The 16,963-nt window shown below is 33.2% G+C and overlaps 2 protein-coding genes across 2 annotated transcripts; one reads left to right on the forward strand and one right to left on the reverse strand.

Moving 5' to 3' along the window:
* Positions 1-4,076: 4,076 nt before the first annotated feature.
* On the reverse strand, positions 4,077-6,453 carry LOC138323862 (actin, plasmodial isoform-like). The gene is made up of 2 exons (XM_069268761.1): positions 6,155-6,453; positions 4,077-5,275 (listed from the first exon to the last, which is right to left on the reverse strand). The coding sequence occupies exons 1-2, from the start codon at positions 6,263-6,265 to the stop codon at positions 4,385-4,387; spliced, it is 1,002 nt and encodes a 333-aa protein (XP_069124862.1). The 5' UTR covers positions 6,266-6,453; the 3' UTR covers positions 4,077-4,384.
* A 6,924-nt stretch (positions 6,454-13,377) lies between these two features.
* LOC138323863 (uncharacterized) lies at positions 13,378-15,839 on the forward strand. Its single transcript, XM_069268762.1, has 2 exons — positions 13,378-13,623; positions 14,662-15,839. The coding sequence occupies exons 1-2, from the start codon at positions 13,516-13,518 to the stop codon at positions 15,550-15,552; spliced, it is 999 nt and encodes a 332-aa protein (XP_069124863.1). The 5' UTR covers positions 13,378-13,515; the 3' UTR covers positions 15,553-15,839.
* Positions 15,840-16,963: the final 1,124 nt, after the last annotated feature.

Here is a 16,963-nt window from a genome sequence, read left to right on the forward strand (position 1 = left end):
CGATCTGTGCCAAATTCGTCCGCATCTTACAGCGGAAAATCGGAGTTTGGGCGGCATAAGCGCGAAAAGGTAATTCAAAGTGTTCTAAAACGTAAGGAACTTCCAATATCTGTATATTACCGCGCGGAAGCATCCCGTAAGCGGAAAATGGGAGGCAAGCAATACAGGTCGTGGGATTTCTATGCTGATAATGACTTAAACAAAGTATATGAAGATATGAAGTCCACCAGCAGGTCAACAGAACTTCCTGATGTGTTTACTAGAGTGAATTCAGGAGGATATCCCATAAACTTAATACGAAGAGGAAAAAGAGTTGCATTTGATGTGATAGATGCTCCGTTTTACCCCGAAAGGCTTCCAAACATAACTCCGGTAACTCCTCGCTCAAGAGGTTCAACCCGGGAGAAAATGTCGGCCATGACGATATACGCTAAGGGATCACCACGTTCGTCTCCGCGTAAAGATTCAGATAAGGACATGTTTCCTAAAAACGTCAATGATATGTTTCGGGAATACTGGCAAGAGGATGGAGAAACGTACAAGATAAGTTTCCGTCAGGACACGCGTGGTAACTACGATCCGCACAGTGAACTGCACAGTGACTATTACAGTGTGAGTCGAGTTAATGATGAACCTGAAACAACAAAACCAAAGAAATTAAGCAAGAAGGACATCCGATTGACGAACAGGTCAAAGGCTGTAACGTTTCCAGCACCTGACTTCAAATTAAACGCCGTACTGGTAGGCACCTCTAAGACAATACATGAGAAACATCATCTAGATGACAGGTATTTCTCTCAGTCAATAGAGGAATTGGTTACGTCTAATCTTGCTTACCATCCGGCCTATACGTCCATCCCACTGCTACGCAAAACCCCAAGTTGGGTGTGACGTGGTGACTTTGTTTTGCGATTTTTCAAAGCTTTAAACCTGATTGCTATTCATTGTTTTCCAAAGTAAAATATTTTTGTTTATACTTCGTTATACTGTAACATGAAATATTTGTGAGGGCTTTCTGTCGTGGTGTGGAACTTTCAGAGTATTTTGTGAGTAGAAATATTCATAAATCATCTTAGTAACGATGGTTGTACGATTGTAAAAAACAAAATGGTTTTTTTATATTCATAGTTCCATAACAATTACAGACGAAAACAACGAAAGCTTGTGTACAATTACTATTTCAAAGTATGCAGCACTTTTGCTATTTTTTTTTCTTTTTTTTTACTTTTGTTATATCTTATACTGAAAAATAAGAGTGTTAACACGCATTTTTTAAACTGAATTAAAAATGCGTAATGCAAAAGTGCTCTTGTATTTAAAGGGAATAAGCTTGTTAATCTAAGAAGGCAGTAACGCATGTAAATAATCTGGAAAAAACGACCTCGTTCGCAAACGCAAGGAATTTGTTAATCTAAAACGACAATTAACAATGTGGAAATATATTGCCTTTTTGGATGTGGGTTTAAGCATTCATTTGTTCCGTAAACGATTGTGATTTAAAGTGTGATAAACCTAGAATAGATGTGGTGCCGTAATAGGAAAATAATTACATTTACACAAATTTGTTTTCAATACGATTTGTTCTTTCAGCCTGTGTTCGCTCCATTAGGTGAACGTAGGTCCGTAAATAACAGGCCTAATGTGTATATACATTCTGACTAATGGCCTAGAAGTAACAGTTGTACCAACATGGTGATTTTGAAAACACAATCTCAGACAACTTAACAATAGTGTTTAAGGCTAGCAGACAATGTATTCGTTTTCAAAATGATTGTGTTATTTCCTTTGGTCGTTTCGGTAGTGGCCACCGGCGAGTTGGCTCCAATTTGCCCTATACTGTGGGGGTGACACACTCTCGCACAAGATCATAGATAAAACTGAAAAATGTAATCAAATATATTAAATACCAATGTAGACTAAGTACATTCGAGGGATATCGTCGTTTATAGTTCATTCTTTTATGTTTAAACAAAAGTTTAAAAAATGTATTTTGATATTGATCATGGACATTTTAAGATGGGAAATTTGATTATTTTTATTTGCCATTGTTCCTGAAAGACAGTCTGGTATTACTTTCAACATGTTTTGTTGTACATTTAATTTCGGAATTTTTGAAATTGTATTATGGTTTCGTGGGCTGGTATAGGATTCTGATAAAGTTGAACATTAGTTACCTATTATGCTTATAGGATCAATCAGCTTTATTTGACCTAAGAGGCTTATCAGAGAAATTCAAGGTAGCGATGAGAAGATGATCATGCTTAGGTAAATATGTCAATGATATTTCTCATCTGTTACATTGCAATAAATATATTTACATCACTTTACACATTTTGTGCGTTTTGTCTATGACTAGTCTGAAAAATCCCCGACGACCGTCAGTACCTGGTTACTGCCTCATTTTGATATTTTTCATACACAAGGAGATGATGTGCTATTAATCACATGTCAACATAATTTGTCCACGTTAAACCTCCGACTCTTCACCTCAGGGCCGCGAGTGCTAATTCAATATGGGACAGTTGAAAAGTATTGACTGCTAATCTGTGGTTTTTCTCCGGGTTGTCTTAACCTGGCACGTCCTTAAATTACTATGGCTGTTAATAATACACATCGACATTTTGAAAACTTTATCAAGATATAATAAAATGAAATGTTATCAATATCCTTTTCAATAAACTTTGATTCAATTTGGATCTTTTCTATATTGGCTTTTAATATATATATATATAAACTTTTGCAAATCCTTAGATGAGACTTTAATATTTTTGCAAGCAAAGTAACAAAATGCTGTTTTCGTATTGTTACTGAGATCGTAAAATATTTCCATCAAAGCTTTTGCAAATGTTTTAGAGAAATGCATTCATTCTTATCAATGACTTAATATTACTGTTAATCAACTTATTTTCGTGTATGGTTTAATTTCGCGGATTTTGTGTACGATAAGCAACCGCGAAATTAAGCCTCCACGAAAATGAGTTGATTTACAGTATATGTTTTCCTCAGTTCTACTAATTTACACACTCTATTGAACCCAAAGATCTGATAACATTTAACTGATATGTCTGTAGTTGTATCGTTGTTCATTTCTAAAATTTGTTTTACTTGTCTAAATGTATGCCTAGTCGCTTAATGTAATTAGTGGTAAAGTGTATTTTTGAAAATCTGCTTTATTTTTCAAACTTGGACCATTGACGTCGTTACCGAGTAATATGTAATGGTAGATAACTCGTGCTAATTTCAACCACAAACTAAAATAACATAAAAGGTCTATTACTTGTCCCATGGACTTTGGCAATTATAAAAAATGGACTAGCTTAATAAGAAATATATTACAGTAAACCAATTATTTTTTTGCGCGTGATTAACTTTAGCGAAATTCGCGGTCACAGGTTTGCAGACTCCAAGAATTATATACACATTGCTTACATACGAATTAAATTAGCGAAAGGTAGTCTTTGCGAACTTTTGTTTAAAACAGAAATTGCAAAATTTAATACCCGCGAAATGAAGATGTATTCTGTTTTACAGTAACTGAAAAGGGTTGATGAACGTCGACATTTCTGATGAAAGAAAACATTTCATCACCTTTGAATTGGAACTGGTGGATTTTACATTGTCGAGTTGGTGTATTTTTTTTTTTGTAAAACTAACTTAACAAAACTTAATAAGATTCTTAAAAGAACTCCTTTCTTTATCAACCTGTCTATTTTAGAGAAGATATATAAATTTTGCTGATGAGAAATGAACATTTTGACAGCGTTGAATGCCGCAAACAGCAAAATGTTAGAAATAAGGACACTGCCATAGTTACAGATATAGTTTACGGATTATTAACAAATTTATTAATACATTTCATTTAACATGTCTTTACTTTTGACGATAAAATATGATGAGTTGAAACAAATATGATGGTGTTGATACAGTGAAATGATTGGTCATTATTCAAAAGTCAAAATCATTTTTTGAATTGAAAAATAAAATAAAAAAAAAAAAACATTACAGAATACAGAAAATGATTGATCACTAATGAAATGTCAAAGACATTGATGGAAGAATCTGGAGATAAGAGAACGTTGCTACTGTAGTTACAAATGTAGTTTGTCATTTTATTCATTCAATCCATCAGCACTAAAAACAATTCAACTCATTTCACGAACGAAAAAGGCAAGATATATCGGTTTCAAACACAAAGTTTTCAATTGGCGATATTAGTGGGCTGTGTTCAGCAAATTGATTAACTATATTACAATTCGCGAAGAAATGTATAGCAAAGTATGAATGGCATTTGATGATAAAAGTTCATAAATGTATAAATACAAAAGGTTTTTCGATGTTTAACATTTGTATCGATCTTTGCAAAGCTTTTTTGTAGAACTAAGTGTTAGAATTTGCCTTCAATGGCCTTTGTCCCTTCTGAATCGTACTGAGCTTTTGTTAAAAGAAGACTGTCGAAATTTTCATGACTGGCGAGGATAGATCCCCCGATCCATGCTGAGTGTGTTGCAGCCTTCGTCACCTGTATTCCATTTACACCCGCCATCTTGGATTGTATACTGCTTTGCACGCGGTCAGCCATGCCATCAAATTCAGTATTTCCTCCACTTATTACAATATTGCCATACAGTTCTTTTGCCCGATCCTCGCCGTGTTTGGCGCGGACTTTCTCGATACAGTCCACAATGGTTTGTGGAATACTTTTTGTGTCCATGTTTGCAAGAGAAGGATCCAATAAGATCCCAGGAGCTCTTTGTACATCTGTAACGACATTAACGGAGCTCCCATCAGGAAGTGTGTAGCTTTTGACCCCGGTAGCTGGGCCCAGACCAGTTTTTGTCTTCTTGATGTCATCAACAACTTCGAAATCAAGACCAGGTTTATTCAGTTTTTGTGAGATATACTTTGTTAGTTGTTTACCAGTCACGTCTGTGGACACAATGGAATCAAGCATGGCGTATCCTTGGTAAATAGACACACAGTTGGACACGTCTCCTCCAGATTCCATAACAACGCCGTTCAACTTGCCTGTACAATACAGAGACAAGACATTGGTCAGTCCAAGGAACACGGACGGGACATTGAACCTCTCAAACAGCATCTGGACAACCTTTTCTTTGTTGACTTTTGTATTAGTCATGGATTGAGTCAGGAGAACTGGTTGTTCCTCGGGTTTAACTCCCAGCTCCTTGAATGTGTTGCGGAGAAGCTGCTCGAAGTCCTCCCAGTTTGTCACGAGACCCTTCTCAATAGGATATTTCCCACCATCAAGGACAGCCTGTAAAACATATAAAATACAATATATATATATATTTAATTATATATCAATGCTACATTTATGATTTAGATGCTGTTATGAATATTAAAAGTAATCATGATTTCAAAACCTGCCTTTAGTCGAATAAGATAGCTTATACATAGTATGTAAGTAAACGTCTCTAGTGTTGTAAAAAGGCCTACACGTATCGTATCTATCATTTACTGAATGAGAGTTAATTTGCCCCCTCCAATAGTTTCTACATTTCATTCGCATTAAATGACATGTAATTGATGAAAGGGACTCTTGACTTTTACTGTGCATTTGATTATAACACTCAATTTTGCTTATTATGCCTCGTAAAAGAAAATGAAAAACCACCACATTAATATTCGTGATGTTTTAATCACTAGTTTGCTTAAAATTGGAGATGGTTCTATTGATACTAACTTTTCGAACAGTACTTTAGAATTAGATAAATATTGTAGACAACACAGAGCTGGATTGAATTGTTCGACATTTTTCAAATTATAAAAAATATAATTTTATTTGAATTACTTAGTACTTTGCATTACGAGAGACATCTTTTCTGCCGCTTTATTGCTCCAGTTCACTAGCCAAGTATATGGATAAACAAGTCACTTTTTTCTTGTATTAACACTGTATGTAATAGCGATATTTGTTATTGCTAAATGAAAATGTCAGAACCAATTTTGTTACTTTCTATCAAATGATATTCACTATAAGTTGTCTTTCTGTACGGTTGCTGTATACAAAAAAGATACGTATAATACTAGTAATAAATGCATCAAATGGTCGTGTATGCATCCTTTAAATTATTGTCTAGAAGGCTTTGTCCATGCTTAATGTTGCAAATCTAAAGAAATTTTGTTTACATACCTTCTGTTGTGTTTCTGTCCGAATACACTTATAAATAGGAGCATATTGTCCCTTCACACCGGCCTTTACACTCCAAGATCCCAGGTCTATAACAACTCCCTGTCCAGCCATTTCTCCTGTAAGGATTTCTTCTTCCTGATCTGGTTAAAGCTGTACTATGCCACAGGTCTGATATCTACATGTATTTATACTAGTTGAAATACCCACGATAAACATCGTGTAATCCATCTATTCCTTATATGGAAAGTACGACAATAAGCGATCATAATGTAGAACGTTACCTGAACTATGTGCAGTGTTCGTGAAGTATCAGACAGATATAAGCATTAACGATAAGTTAAATGCGTGATATCATTGAACATACCCAAAAGACTTAACCTGATGTATATATGGTTATCACATATACGTATCATATTATTATAGAATATGGAGGTATGTTAGAGGATTTAAAAATGGGAATCGTTCAGGATCAAAATTATAGATAATAACCTGAAGTATACTAGTTATCAACTGTAGCAGCACATGTCGATAGAGTTAAAGGCGTAATATCATTATGTTACTCTCATCAGCACAAGATTGAGAACGTCCTGGTGGTCATTAATAGTACAACTCCAGTACAGAGATACACCTAGAATAGATAACGTCCAATTACCAAGATACACAGCATTAAAGTGACTCAACTACTGATATCAACAAAAAACAAACCTACTAATAATCTGAATCATTGAATAAAAAACATCAAAAATACTGAGAAAACTGACACAAAATCATAGTAAACACTAAGTAACTAGTTAACGAAAATAATTACCTTACAGGCGGTTATTTCCATGGATCAAAACTTTCGCGATTTGATCCAAAACAAGAAAATCATGTGTTAGCAGTTTTAAATTTTCGCCATATGGATTTAAGGGTAGATATCGTTCAACAATTTTGCAATATTTCGTTGATCAAATTTTCACGATCATAGCAATGTGTCGCGAAATCGCAAAAATATCATCCCCGCGGAAATATCTGGCTATACGGTATAATACATATTTTCTATAAATTGTTATCATAACAGGGGATATATTTATATTTAGGTCAATAAATACGTAGTAGTTGATCTGCTAAATAATATATGATACCTTATTCGGCTAGTCAAAAAATGCAATCTCTGAAACATTTCAAATCACACATGACTTCTGTTTTGAATGTTGTTTTTATTGATATATGTTATTGCATGATGACTTCATCGTGGAATATTTCCATTAGCATCTTCACATTACATAATTGGTTAGTTCTAAAGAACAGGTTAGGAACTTAGGAGTGTTGATTAGTGTAAGTGGAAAATTTTTATGTTTCGGGAAACTTCATATTATCCTCCTTTAGTTACTGTAAATGGAAAATCTTTATGTTTCGGGAAACTTCATATTATCCTCATATCATTCCCCTTTAGTTATTGTAAATGGAAAATCTTTTGTTTCGGGAAACTTCCTATTATTCTCATATTATCCTCTTTAGTTATTGTAAATGGAAAATCTTTTGTTTGGAACTTCCTATTTCCCTTTAGTTATGTAAATGGAAATCTTTTGTTTCGGAACTTATATTTCCTCCTTTAGTTACTGTAAATGGAAAATCTTTCTGTTTCGGGAAACTTCATATTATCCTCCTTTAGTTATTGTAAATGGAAAATCTTTTGTTTCGGGAAACTTCATATTATCCTCTTTAACTTTATCCTCCTTTAGTTACTGTAAATGGAAAATCTTTCTGTTTCGGGAAACTTCTTTTCCTCCTTAGTTACTGTAAATGGAAAATCTTTGTTTCGGGAAACTTCATATTATCCTCTATTTCCTCCTTTAGTTATTGTAAATGGAAAATCTTTTGTTTCGGGAAACTTTATTATCCTCCTTTAGTTACTGTAAATGGAAAATCTTTTGTTTCGGGAAACTTCATATTATCCTCCTTTAGTTATGTAAATGGAAAATCTTTTGTTTGGAAACCTATTATTCCTTTAGTTACTGTAAATGGAAAATCTTTGTGTTTCGGGAAACTTCATATTATCCTCCTTTAGGTACTGTAAATGGAAAATCTTTATGTTTCGGGAAACTTCATATTATCCTCATATTATCCTCCTTTAGTTATTGTAAATGGAAAATCTTTCTGTTTCGGGAAACTTCATATTATCCTCCTTTAGTTACTGTAAATGGAAAATCTTTATGTTTCGGGAAACTTCATATTATCCTCCTTTAGTTACTGTAAATGGAAAATCTTTCTGTTTCGGGAAACTTCCTATTTTCCTCCTTTAGTTACTGTAAATGGAAAATCTTTCTGTTTCGGGAAACTTCATATTATCCTCCTTTAGTTACTGTAAATGGAAAATCTTTCTGTTTCGGGAAACTTCCTATTTTCCTCCTTTAGTTACTGTAAATGGAAAATCTTTCTGTTTCGGGAAACTTCCTATTTTCCTCCTTTAGTTACTGTAAATGGAAAATCTTTCTGTTTCGGGAAACTTCATATTATCCTCCTTTAGGTACTGTAAATGGAAAATCTTTATGTTTCGGGAAACTTCATATTATCCTCATATTATCCTCCTTTAGTTACTGTAAATGGAAAAAAATCTCTTTAGTTAGTAATGGATCTTTCTGTTTCGGAAATTCATATTATCCTCATATTTTCCTCCTTTAGTTATGTAAATGGAAATCTTTGTGTTTCGGGAAACTTCATAATCCTCCTTTAGTTACTGTAAATGGAAAATCTTTATGTTTCGGGAAACTTCTATTATCCTCCTTTAGTTACTGTAAATGGAAAATCTTTATGTTTCGGGAAACTTCATATTATCCTCATATATCCTTTAGTTATTGTAAATGGAAAATCTTTTGTTTCGGGAAACTTCATATTATCCTCCTTTAGTTACTGTAAATGGAAAATCTTTCTGTTTCGGGAAACTTCCTATTATCTTCATATTATCCTCCTTTAGTTATTGTAAATGGAAAATCTTTATGTTTCGGGAAACTTCATATTATCCTCCTTTAGTTACTGTAAATGGAAAATCTTTCTGTTTCGGGAAACTTAATATTATCCTCATATTATCCTCCTTTAGTTATTGTAAATGGAAAATCTTTGTGTTTCGGGAAACTTCATATTATCCTCCTTTAGTTACTGTAAATGGAAAATCTTTATGTTTCGGGAAACTTCATATTATCCTCATATTATCCCTTTAGTTACTGTAAATGGAAAATCTTTGTGTTTCGGGAAACTTCATATTATCCTCTTTAGTTATTGTAAATGGAAAATCTTTTGTTTCGGAAACTTCATATTATCTCATATTATCCTCCTTTAGTTACTGTAAATGGAAAATCTTTATGTTTCGGGAAACTTCATATTATCCTCATATTATCCTCCTTTAGTTACTGTAAATGGAAAATCTTTCTGTTTCGGGAAACTTCCTATTATCTTCATATTATCCTCCTTTAGTTATTGTAAATGGAAAATCTTTATGTTTCGGGAAACTTCATATTATCCTCCTTTAGTTACTGTAAATGGAAAATCTTTCTGTTTCGGGAAACTTCCTATTTTCCTCCTTTAGTTACTGTAAATGGAAAATCTTTCTGTTTCGGGAAACTTCCTATTTTCCTCCTTTAGTTACTGTAAATGGAAAATCTTTCTGTTTCGGGAAACTTCCTATTATCTTCATATTATCCTCCTTTAGTTATTGTAAATGGAAAATCTTTCTGTTTCGGGAAACTTCCTATTTTCCTCCTTTAGTTACTGTAAATGGAAAATCTTTATGTTTCGGGAAACTTAATATTATCCTCATATTATCCTCCTTTAGTTATTGTAAATGGAAAATCTTTATGTTTCGGGAAACTTCATATTATCCTCATATTATCCTCCTTTAGTTATGTAAATGGAAAATCTTTTGTTTCGGGAAACTTATTTTCCTAAACTTTTATCCTCCTTTAGTTACTGTAAATGGAAAATCTTTATGTTTCGGGAAACTTCTATCTTATCTCTATTATCCTTATTATGTAAGAAAATCTTTTGTTTGGGAAATTCATATTATCCTCCTTTAGTACTGTAAATGGAAAATCTTTTGTTTCGGGAAAATCTTTATTATTACTGATCATATTATCCATGGACTCATATTATCATTCCCTTTAGTTTGTAAATGGAAAATCTTTGTTTCGGGAAACTTCATATTATCCTCCTTTAGTATGTAAATGGAAAATCTTTATGTTTCGGAAACTTATTATCCTCATATTATCCTCCTTTAGGTACTGTAAATGGAAAATCTTTATGTTTCGGGAAACTTCATATTATCCTCATATCATTCCCCTTTAGTTATTGTAAATGGAAAATCTTTGTGTTTTGGGAAACTTCATATTATCCTCCTTTAGGTACTGTAAATGGAAAAGTCTTTATGTTTCGGGAAACTTCATATTATCCTCATATTATCCTCATATCATTCCCCTTTAGTTATTGTAAATGGAAAATCTTTGTGTTTCGGGAAACTTCATATTATCCTCCTTTAGGTACTGTAAATGGAAAATCTTTATGTTTCGGGAAACTTCATATTATCCTCATATTATCCTCCTTTAGTTATTGTAAATGGAAAATCTTTGTGTTTCGGGAAACTTCATATTATCCTCCTTTAGTTATTGTAAATGGAAAATCTTTATGTTTCGGGAAACTTCATATTATCCTCATATTATCCTTCTTTAGTTACTGTAAATGGAAAATCTTTATGTTTCGGGAAACTTCATATTATCCTCTTTTGGTTATTGTAAATGGAAAATCTTTATGTTTCGGGAAACTTCATATTATCCTCATATCATTCCCCTTTAGTTATTGTAAATGGAAAATCTTTGTGTTTCGGGAAACTTCATATTATCTTCATATCATTCCCCTTTAGTTATTGTAAATGGAAAATCTTTATGTTTCGGGAAACTTCATATTATCCTCATATTATCCTCCTTTAGTTACTGTAAATGGAAAATCTTTATGTTTCGGGAAACTTCATATTATCCTCATATCATTCCCCTTTAGTTATTGTAAATGGAAAATCTTTGTGTTTTGGGAAACTTCATATTATCCTCCTTTAGTTACTGTAAATGGAAAATCTTTATGTTTCGGGAAACTTCATATTATCCTCATATTATCCTCCTTTAGTTATTGTAAATGGAAAATCTTTATGTTTCGGGAAACTTCATATTATCCTCATATTATCCTCCTTTAGTTACTGTAAATGGAAAATCTTTATGTTTCGGGAAACTTCATATTATCCTCATATCATTCCCCTTTAGTTACTGTAAATGGAAAATCTTTATGTTTCGGGAAACTTCATATTATTCTCATATTATCCTCCTTTAGGTACTGTAAATGGAAAATCTTTATGTTTCGGGAAACTTCATATTATTCTCATATTATCCTCCTTTAGTTACTGTAAATGGAAAAATCTTTATGTTTCGGGAAACTTCATATTATTCTCATATTATCCTCCTTTAGGTACTGTAAATGGAAAATCTTTATGTTTCAGGAAAACTTCATATTTTCATCGCTTAGTTAATTTAATGGAAAAGTTTTATGTTTCGGTAAATTTCATATTGTTATTGCGTAGCTGTCTAAATGTAAATGCTTTATATTTCGAGTAAAATTGTCATCGCTTTGTAATTTTGTATACACCCATATAACATTCATACAACACACATACAGTTTTATAATATACACGTATGCCCAATACGTTAAAGTAAGAATGTTGAACTAGGTTCAAGGAAAATCCGATTATATTTTACGACCCCTTTCTGGAGAAATAGGCAAAATATACACGGATATGCATATTGATTTTGATGATAATTATGGATAATGTTCGAGTCATCACCACATAATGTATGGTAATCTTGATGAAGAAGTTTTAATTTTGACAAGTAAAATTGTCATAAGTTTGTGGTCTATCCATCTATATTGAAATATGTTATGTACATTTACACATAAAAAATGTGTTCCAAATAATTATTAGCGCCAATGATAACATTTTGTGTGACGAATCGAAAGCAAAGTTTATCCTTAAAGATGCTCCACCGCTGACACCGCTGGTATTTTTTCACAATAAAAAACAGGAGTAGACGATTTAGTTTTTTTTTCTTCAGTTATAAAAGTTACTTACTTTAAACCATTACCACCATTGAAAAGTTTGAGCTTCTAATTTTACTTCAAGTTAAAAAAATATGAAAAATAATTAATTGAATCCCGAAAAAATCCCATGACACTATATCATATGTGAAATGAAGTACTGATTGCGCATGCACCAAAGACGAAATAAATTATTTCATATTATTTTTGTTAATAAGGCATATATATATACACGATTAAACACCAATTAGTGTTCAAATGATTCATATCATTTATGCTCTGTCGGCGGTGGAGCATCTTTAATAGCTTTCAGGAACAAGAAAACAGATTAGTTATTTCAATCGTGCAGTATGATAATATGTTTACACGGTATACTCTTATTTACAGAAAACATTTTAGTGTCGTATATTGGTTATTCCATTTTATGTCAAAGGCAGCTCCATGGTGTATTTACGCTTAATATTAGTTTTATCACACTTTATTTCTGTTTTCCTCTTTATGAACTTATTTGTGATCATTGTATATTTTTAATTATGTGGTAACTCGGGGTGCGAGAATAGAAATAATTTTGTCGCTTTGCATACGATTTGATATCACTGACAGGGCTAGAAAACACCGTACCTATATTATGTTTGGAAGTTTAAAGACAATCACCAATCAATGACCAAAAAAGGAAGAATGTATATAAACTTATGGATATTTTCACGATTAAAGAAAATCTATTATTGGCGTCATGCGTACCATGCATTGTCTGTTTACTTCCTTATTTGGTTTACCTGCTTCTACCCGACTGCACGTTATAACCCAAATAGATTAAATCATGATTTATTTTACTTCCAAATATGGAACTATGTGATTGTAACTGAAGGTTGTATCCCATATTGATTCAATCATGACTTAATTTAGATTATGAATAGACAAACCCGATGATACAACGCATTTGACACAACTAGTCTTTAAAATAAAGAAACTATATAACTGCATGTAATCCAGGTAACGTTCAATACTAACGTATATAATGATATCACGCATTTGACTTAACTCTTAAATATGCTATATCTCAAACACTGTACATTCTTCAGGTTACGTGCTATATTTTGATCGCTAAATAGTGTAGCTTACCATATAAGGTATGGCTGATCGACGTACTGGTTGTCGCGGGGTTTTCAACTGGTATAAATACGGGTAGGTATGATACTTAGTTATTTTACGACTCTGTTTAGTGAGGAAACAGAAGAAATATTACAGTAAAAATGGCCGGGAAAGGAGTTGTGGTGATAGACCTGGGATCTGGGAGAGTTGCGGCTGGTATGAGTGGAGCGGAAAGTCCTAAGTGTGTACTGACACCAACACAACAAAAGGTTTGTCATTCATTTCTTGTACAGATCATTTATTGTGGGGTTGTATATAGGTAAATATGTAGGTTTTTGTTTGGATAAAAATGTTTAAGTAAGAATGCACGTTAAACAAGTTGATTTTACTTGATCATCATAAATGTAATATGTAAACCACAATAAAGTTAAATATATCCAAATTTGGCTTGTGTTAATTGTTGTTAAGTAATGACGTGAACAGTAAACTTGTTTACACACATTATCTGTAATACTGTATAAAAATTGAATTTTGGCTGGCGATATTTTTAAAAGTAACAATGTAAGTATATCTTGTTTTAATGTATTTAAGAGATAACAGGGAAAATGACAGACATCGATTATTTACAATATATATAGGCTTCGTTGTTTAATTTGTTGACAGGAACATTACTATCAGCGCCATACTCTATACTCTTACTAAAATTATTGATATGTAGCGCCAATCTTTATGAAACAGTGAATGGTAATACTCAAAAATGATGTTCCCAGAAAAAGCTTTTAAAGCCGTTATTGATGATAATTTAAACAAATACTGTCTACTCGAAAAAAAACCCAACAAAACTCTAAAATAGAGATATCATCCAAATGAAGATCATTCATATTTTGAGCATTGATGTATTCGTGTTCTTTTGAGTGTAGTTTTGGGTTTGTGTACTTCACAACTTTTAGATTTGGTTTTCCCCCACATGCTTTATGTGTCATCCTGTCAGCTAGAAGATAGCAATATTTTGTTTTCGAAATAGATACAGTACTATTTTCTTGTATCATAGAAGTCAATGGATAGCAATATAACTGAACCATAATCCACAATACGAAATTGATTTATCGAGTCCAGACAAAACAAAATCCGATTATTCATAGAATTGGTACCAAAAGCTTTGCTGACTTTTTCTTGATATATTTAAGTAGTTAAAATGTATTATCGCATTAAAGAAATTCTTCTAAAAGCAAAAACAGACTACACAATGTATTAAGATATAGCATTCAAATTGAATATCAAAGAATGTTTCTTTATATTTCGTACAGGAACGTCTTAGAGGAGGCATTTATCCCATTGAGAAGGGACTCGTTACCAACTGGGACAACTTTGAGCAGCTTCTCCTCAATACCTTCAAAGAACTAGGCGTCAAACCCGAAGAGCACTCAGTCCTCCTGACTCAATCCGTTACCAATACAAAACTCAACAGGGAGAAGGTTGTCCAGGTCCTGTTTGAGAGGTTTAATGTTCCGGCCGTCTGCTTCGTCTATACCAACGTCCTGTCTCTGTATTGTACTGGGAAGATGAACGGCGTTGTGATGGAATCTGGAGCAGACGTATCCAACTGTGTGGCTATTCACCAGGGAAACGTAATGTTAGATTCCATTGTGTCCACAGACTTGACAGGTAAACAACTTACAAAGTATATCACACAAAAGCTGAATACACCTGGTCTTGATTTCGAAACTGTCGACGAAATCAAGAAAACAACAACTGGTCTCGGTCCTGCTACCGAGGACAAAAGCTACACACTTCCAGATGGGAGTTCCCTCAATGTCATCCCAGCTGTACAAAAATCTCCCGAGATCTTATTGGATCCGTCCATTGCCAACCTGGACGCAAAAAGTATTCCACAAGCCATAGTGGACTGCATCGAGAAGGTCCGCACCGAACACGGCGAGGATCGGGCAAAAGAACTGTATGGCAATATTGTAATAAGTGGAGGAAACGCCGAATTTGATGGATTGGCTGACCGCGTGCAAAGCAGCATACAATCCAAGATGGCGGGTGTAAATGGAATACAGGTGACGAGGGCTGTACCGTACTCAGCTTGGATCGGAGGTTCGATCTTCGCCAGTCTGGAGGATTTCAAAAATCATGTTTTGACCAAAGCACAGTACGATAGGGAGGGAGCGAAGGCCATGGAGGGCAAATTCTGATTTGGATAATATTCACGGTACAGTTATGTCTGTGACTTATTCATTGGAGGTGTCACCAAAATAAACAATTGTCGTAAAACAATACCATGTGTATAATATGTTTACTGTCTAAATAGTGGCAACGATCATTGTAAAAACAGGGTTGACAATTGTCGATTTATTGACTTACATTAAGAATCATTTTAAGGGTTCTGGAACTGTATGCTTTATTAAACTTCTTTGATTTTTTTTTCATAATTCATATGCATTCTTCTTTTATGTAATAAACAATTGTATCTTTGACTTTCGATTGGTGCCTTGTTATTTAATGTTTTTTTATACTGACAATACGCTATGACTTGCATCATAGAAAACTCCAGGAGGTGAATGCATTCAGAGAACTAAAAAATTGAAATTCTTCAATTAGATACCCTTTTTTATTTTCTGTAAGACTAAGTGTTAAACCAAGCTGTACGTGAATAGACTACATTATACTTATTTCGGCTATACGTATAACATCTCTAGTCATGATAATAAATATCATGAATATTCAATATGCAATTTTGTCACTTAACAAAACTTCATCATTATTTGACTATTATAACATCCAAAAGATGTTTCGTTTCGCCTTAGGATCCGAACCTGCATGCAAAAATGCATGAACAATATTTTATCGATTCATTTCAATTATTGTTCATATATTTATTGTATATAACAGTTTTTTTTATCATGAAATTCTTCAAATGATTAACACCAGTTTGTAGTTTGTAATTAATCTTAAATGTAGAAGGCAATGCTCCATCCAAACTTTTACAGGTAACGGATAAACTAAAGAATTATTGATTTTATGAAAATAAAAATATGTGCGTATTAACTTAAAAAATAGTCCTTAATCAATTGTTCCAGCATATATCTATATAGTTAAAGGTGTAATATCATGTTAATCTCATCAGTACAAAGTGGACAAAGTGTGCGCCAGTCATGAAGGGAATTAAAACAACCCGATAGCTTTAGGACATCGAGACATAAGAATCTTAATGTATGCCTCATCACAAGTCTTGAAGCTTAAAACGAGGCCAACTACGTCAATCGGATCACCTCGGAGACATTTCCGGCAATTTCCGGAAATATTTTCGAAGATTGACGGAAATTTCTCAGAGATATTGCGAACATCAGTACGACCCAAGTAGGTACACGTGCAACTTATTAAATTTAATGTAGTTATTATGGCTAAATAATCACAATGTATTGAAACAAAACCATAGACAACATTTGTTTTTAAACATTTCAATAAAGTATATACTAAACTGAACTCAAACAAGTTTCCAATAATAGTGATAGGCTTCTAAATGGCCCAAAATGATAATCAGTTCCAGGAGGTATTTTCAGCGACATTTGAAGTATTTGTGGCTTCCATCTTAAAAGTTTTAAT

The sequence above is a fragment of the Argopecten irradians genome, chromosome 5 (genome assembly GCF_041381155.1).
Source record: "Argopecten irradians isolate NY chromosome 5, Ai_NY, whole genome shotgun sequence".
In the NCBI taxonomy this organism is placed as follows: Eukaryota; Metazoa; Mollusca; class Bivalvia; order Pectinida; family Pectinidae; genus Argopecten; species Argopecten irradians.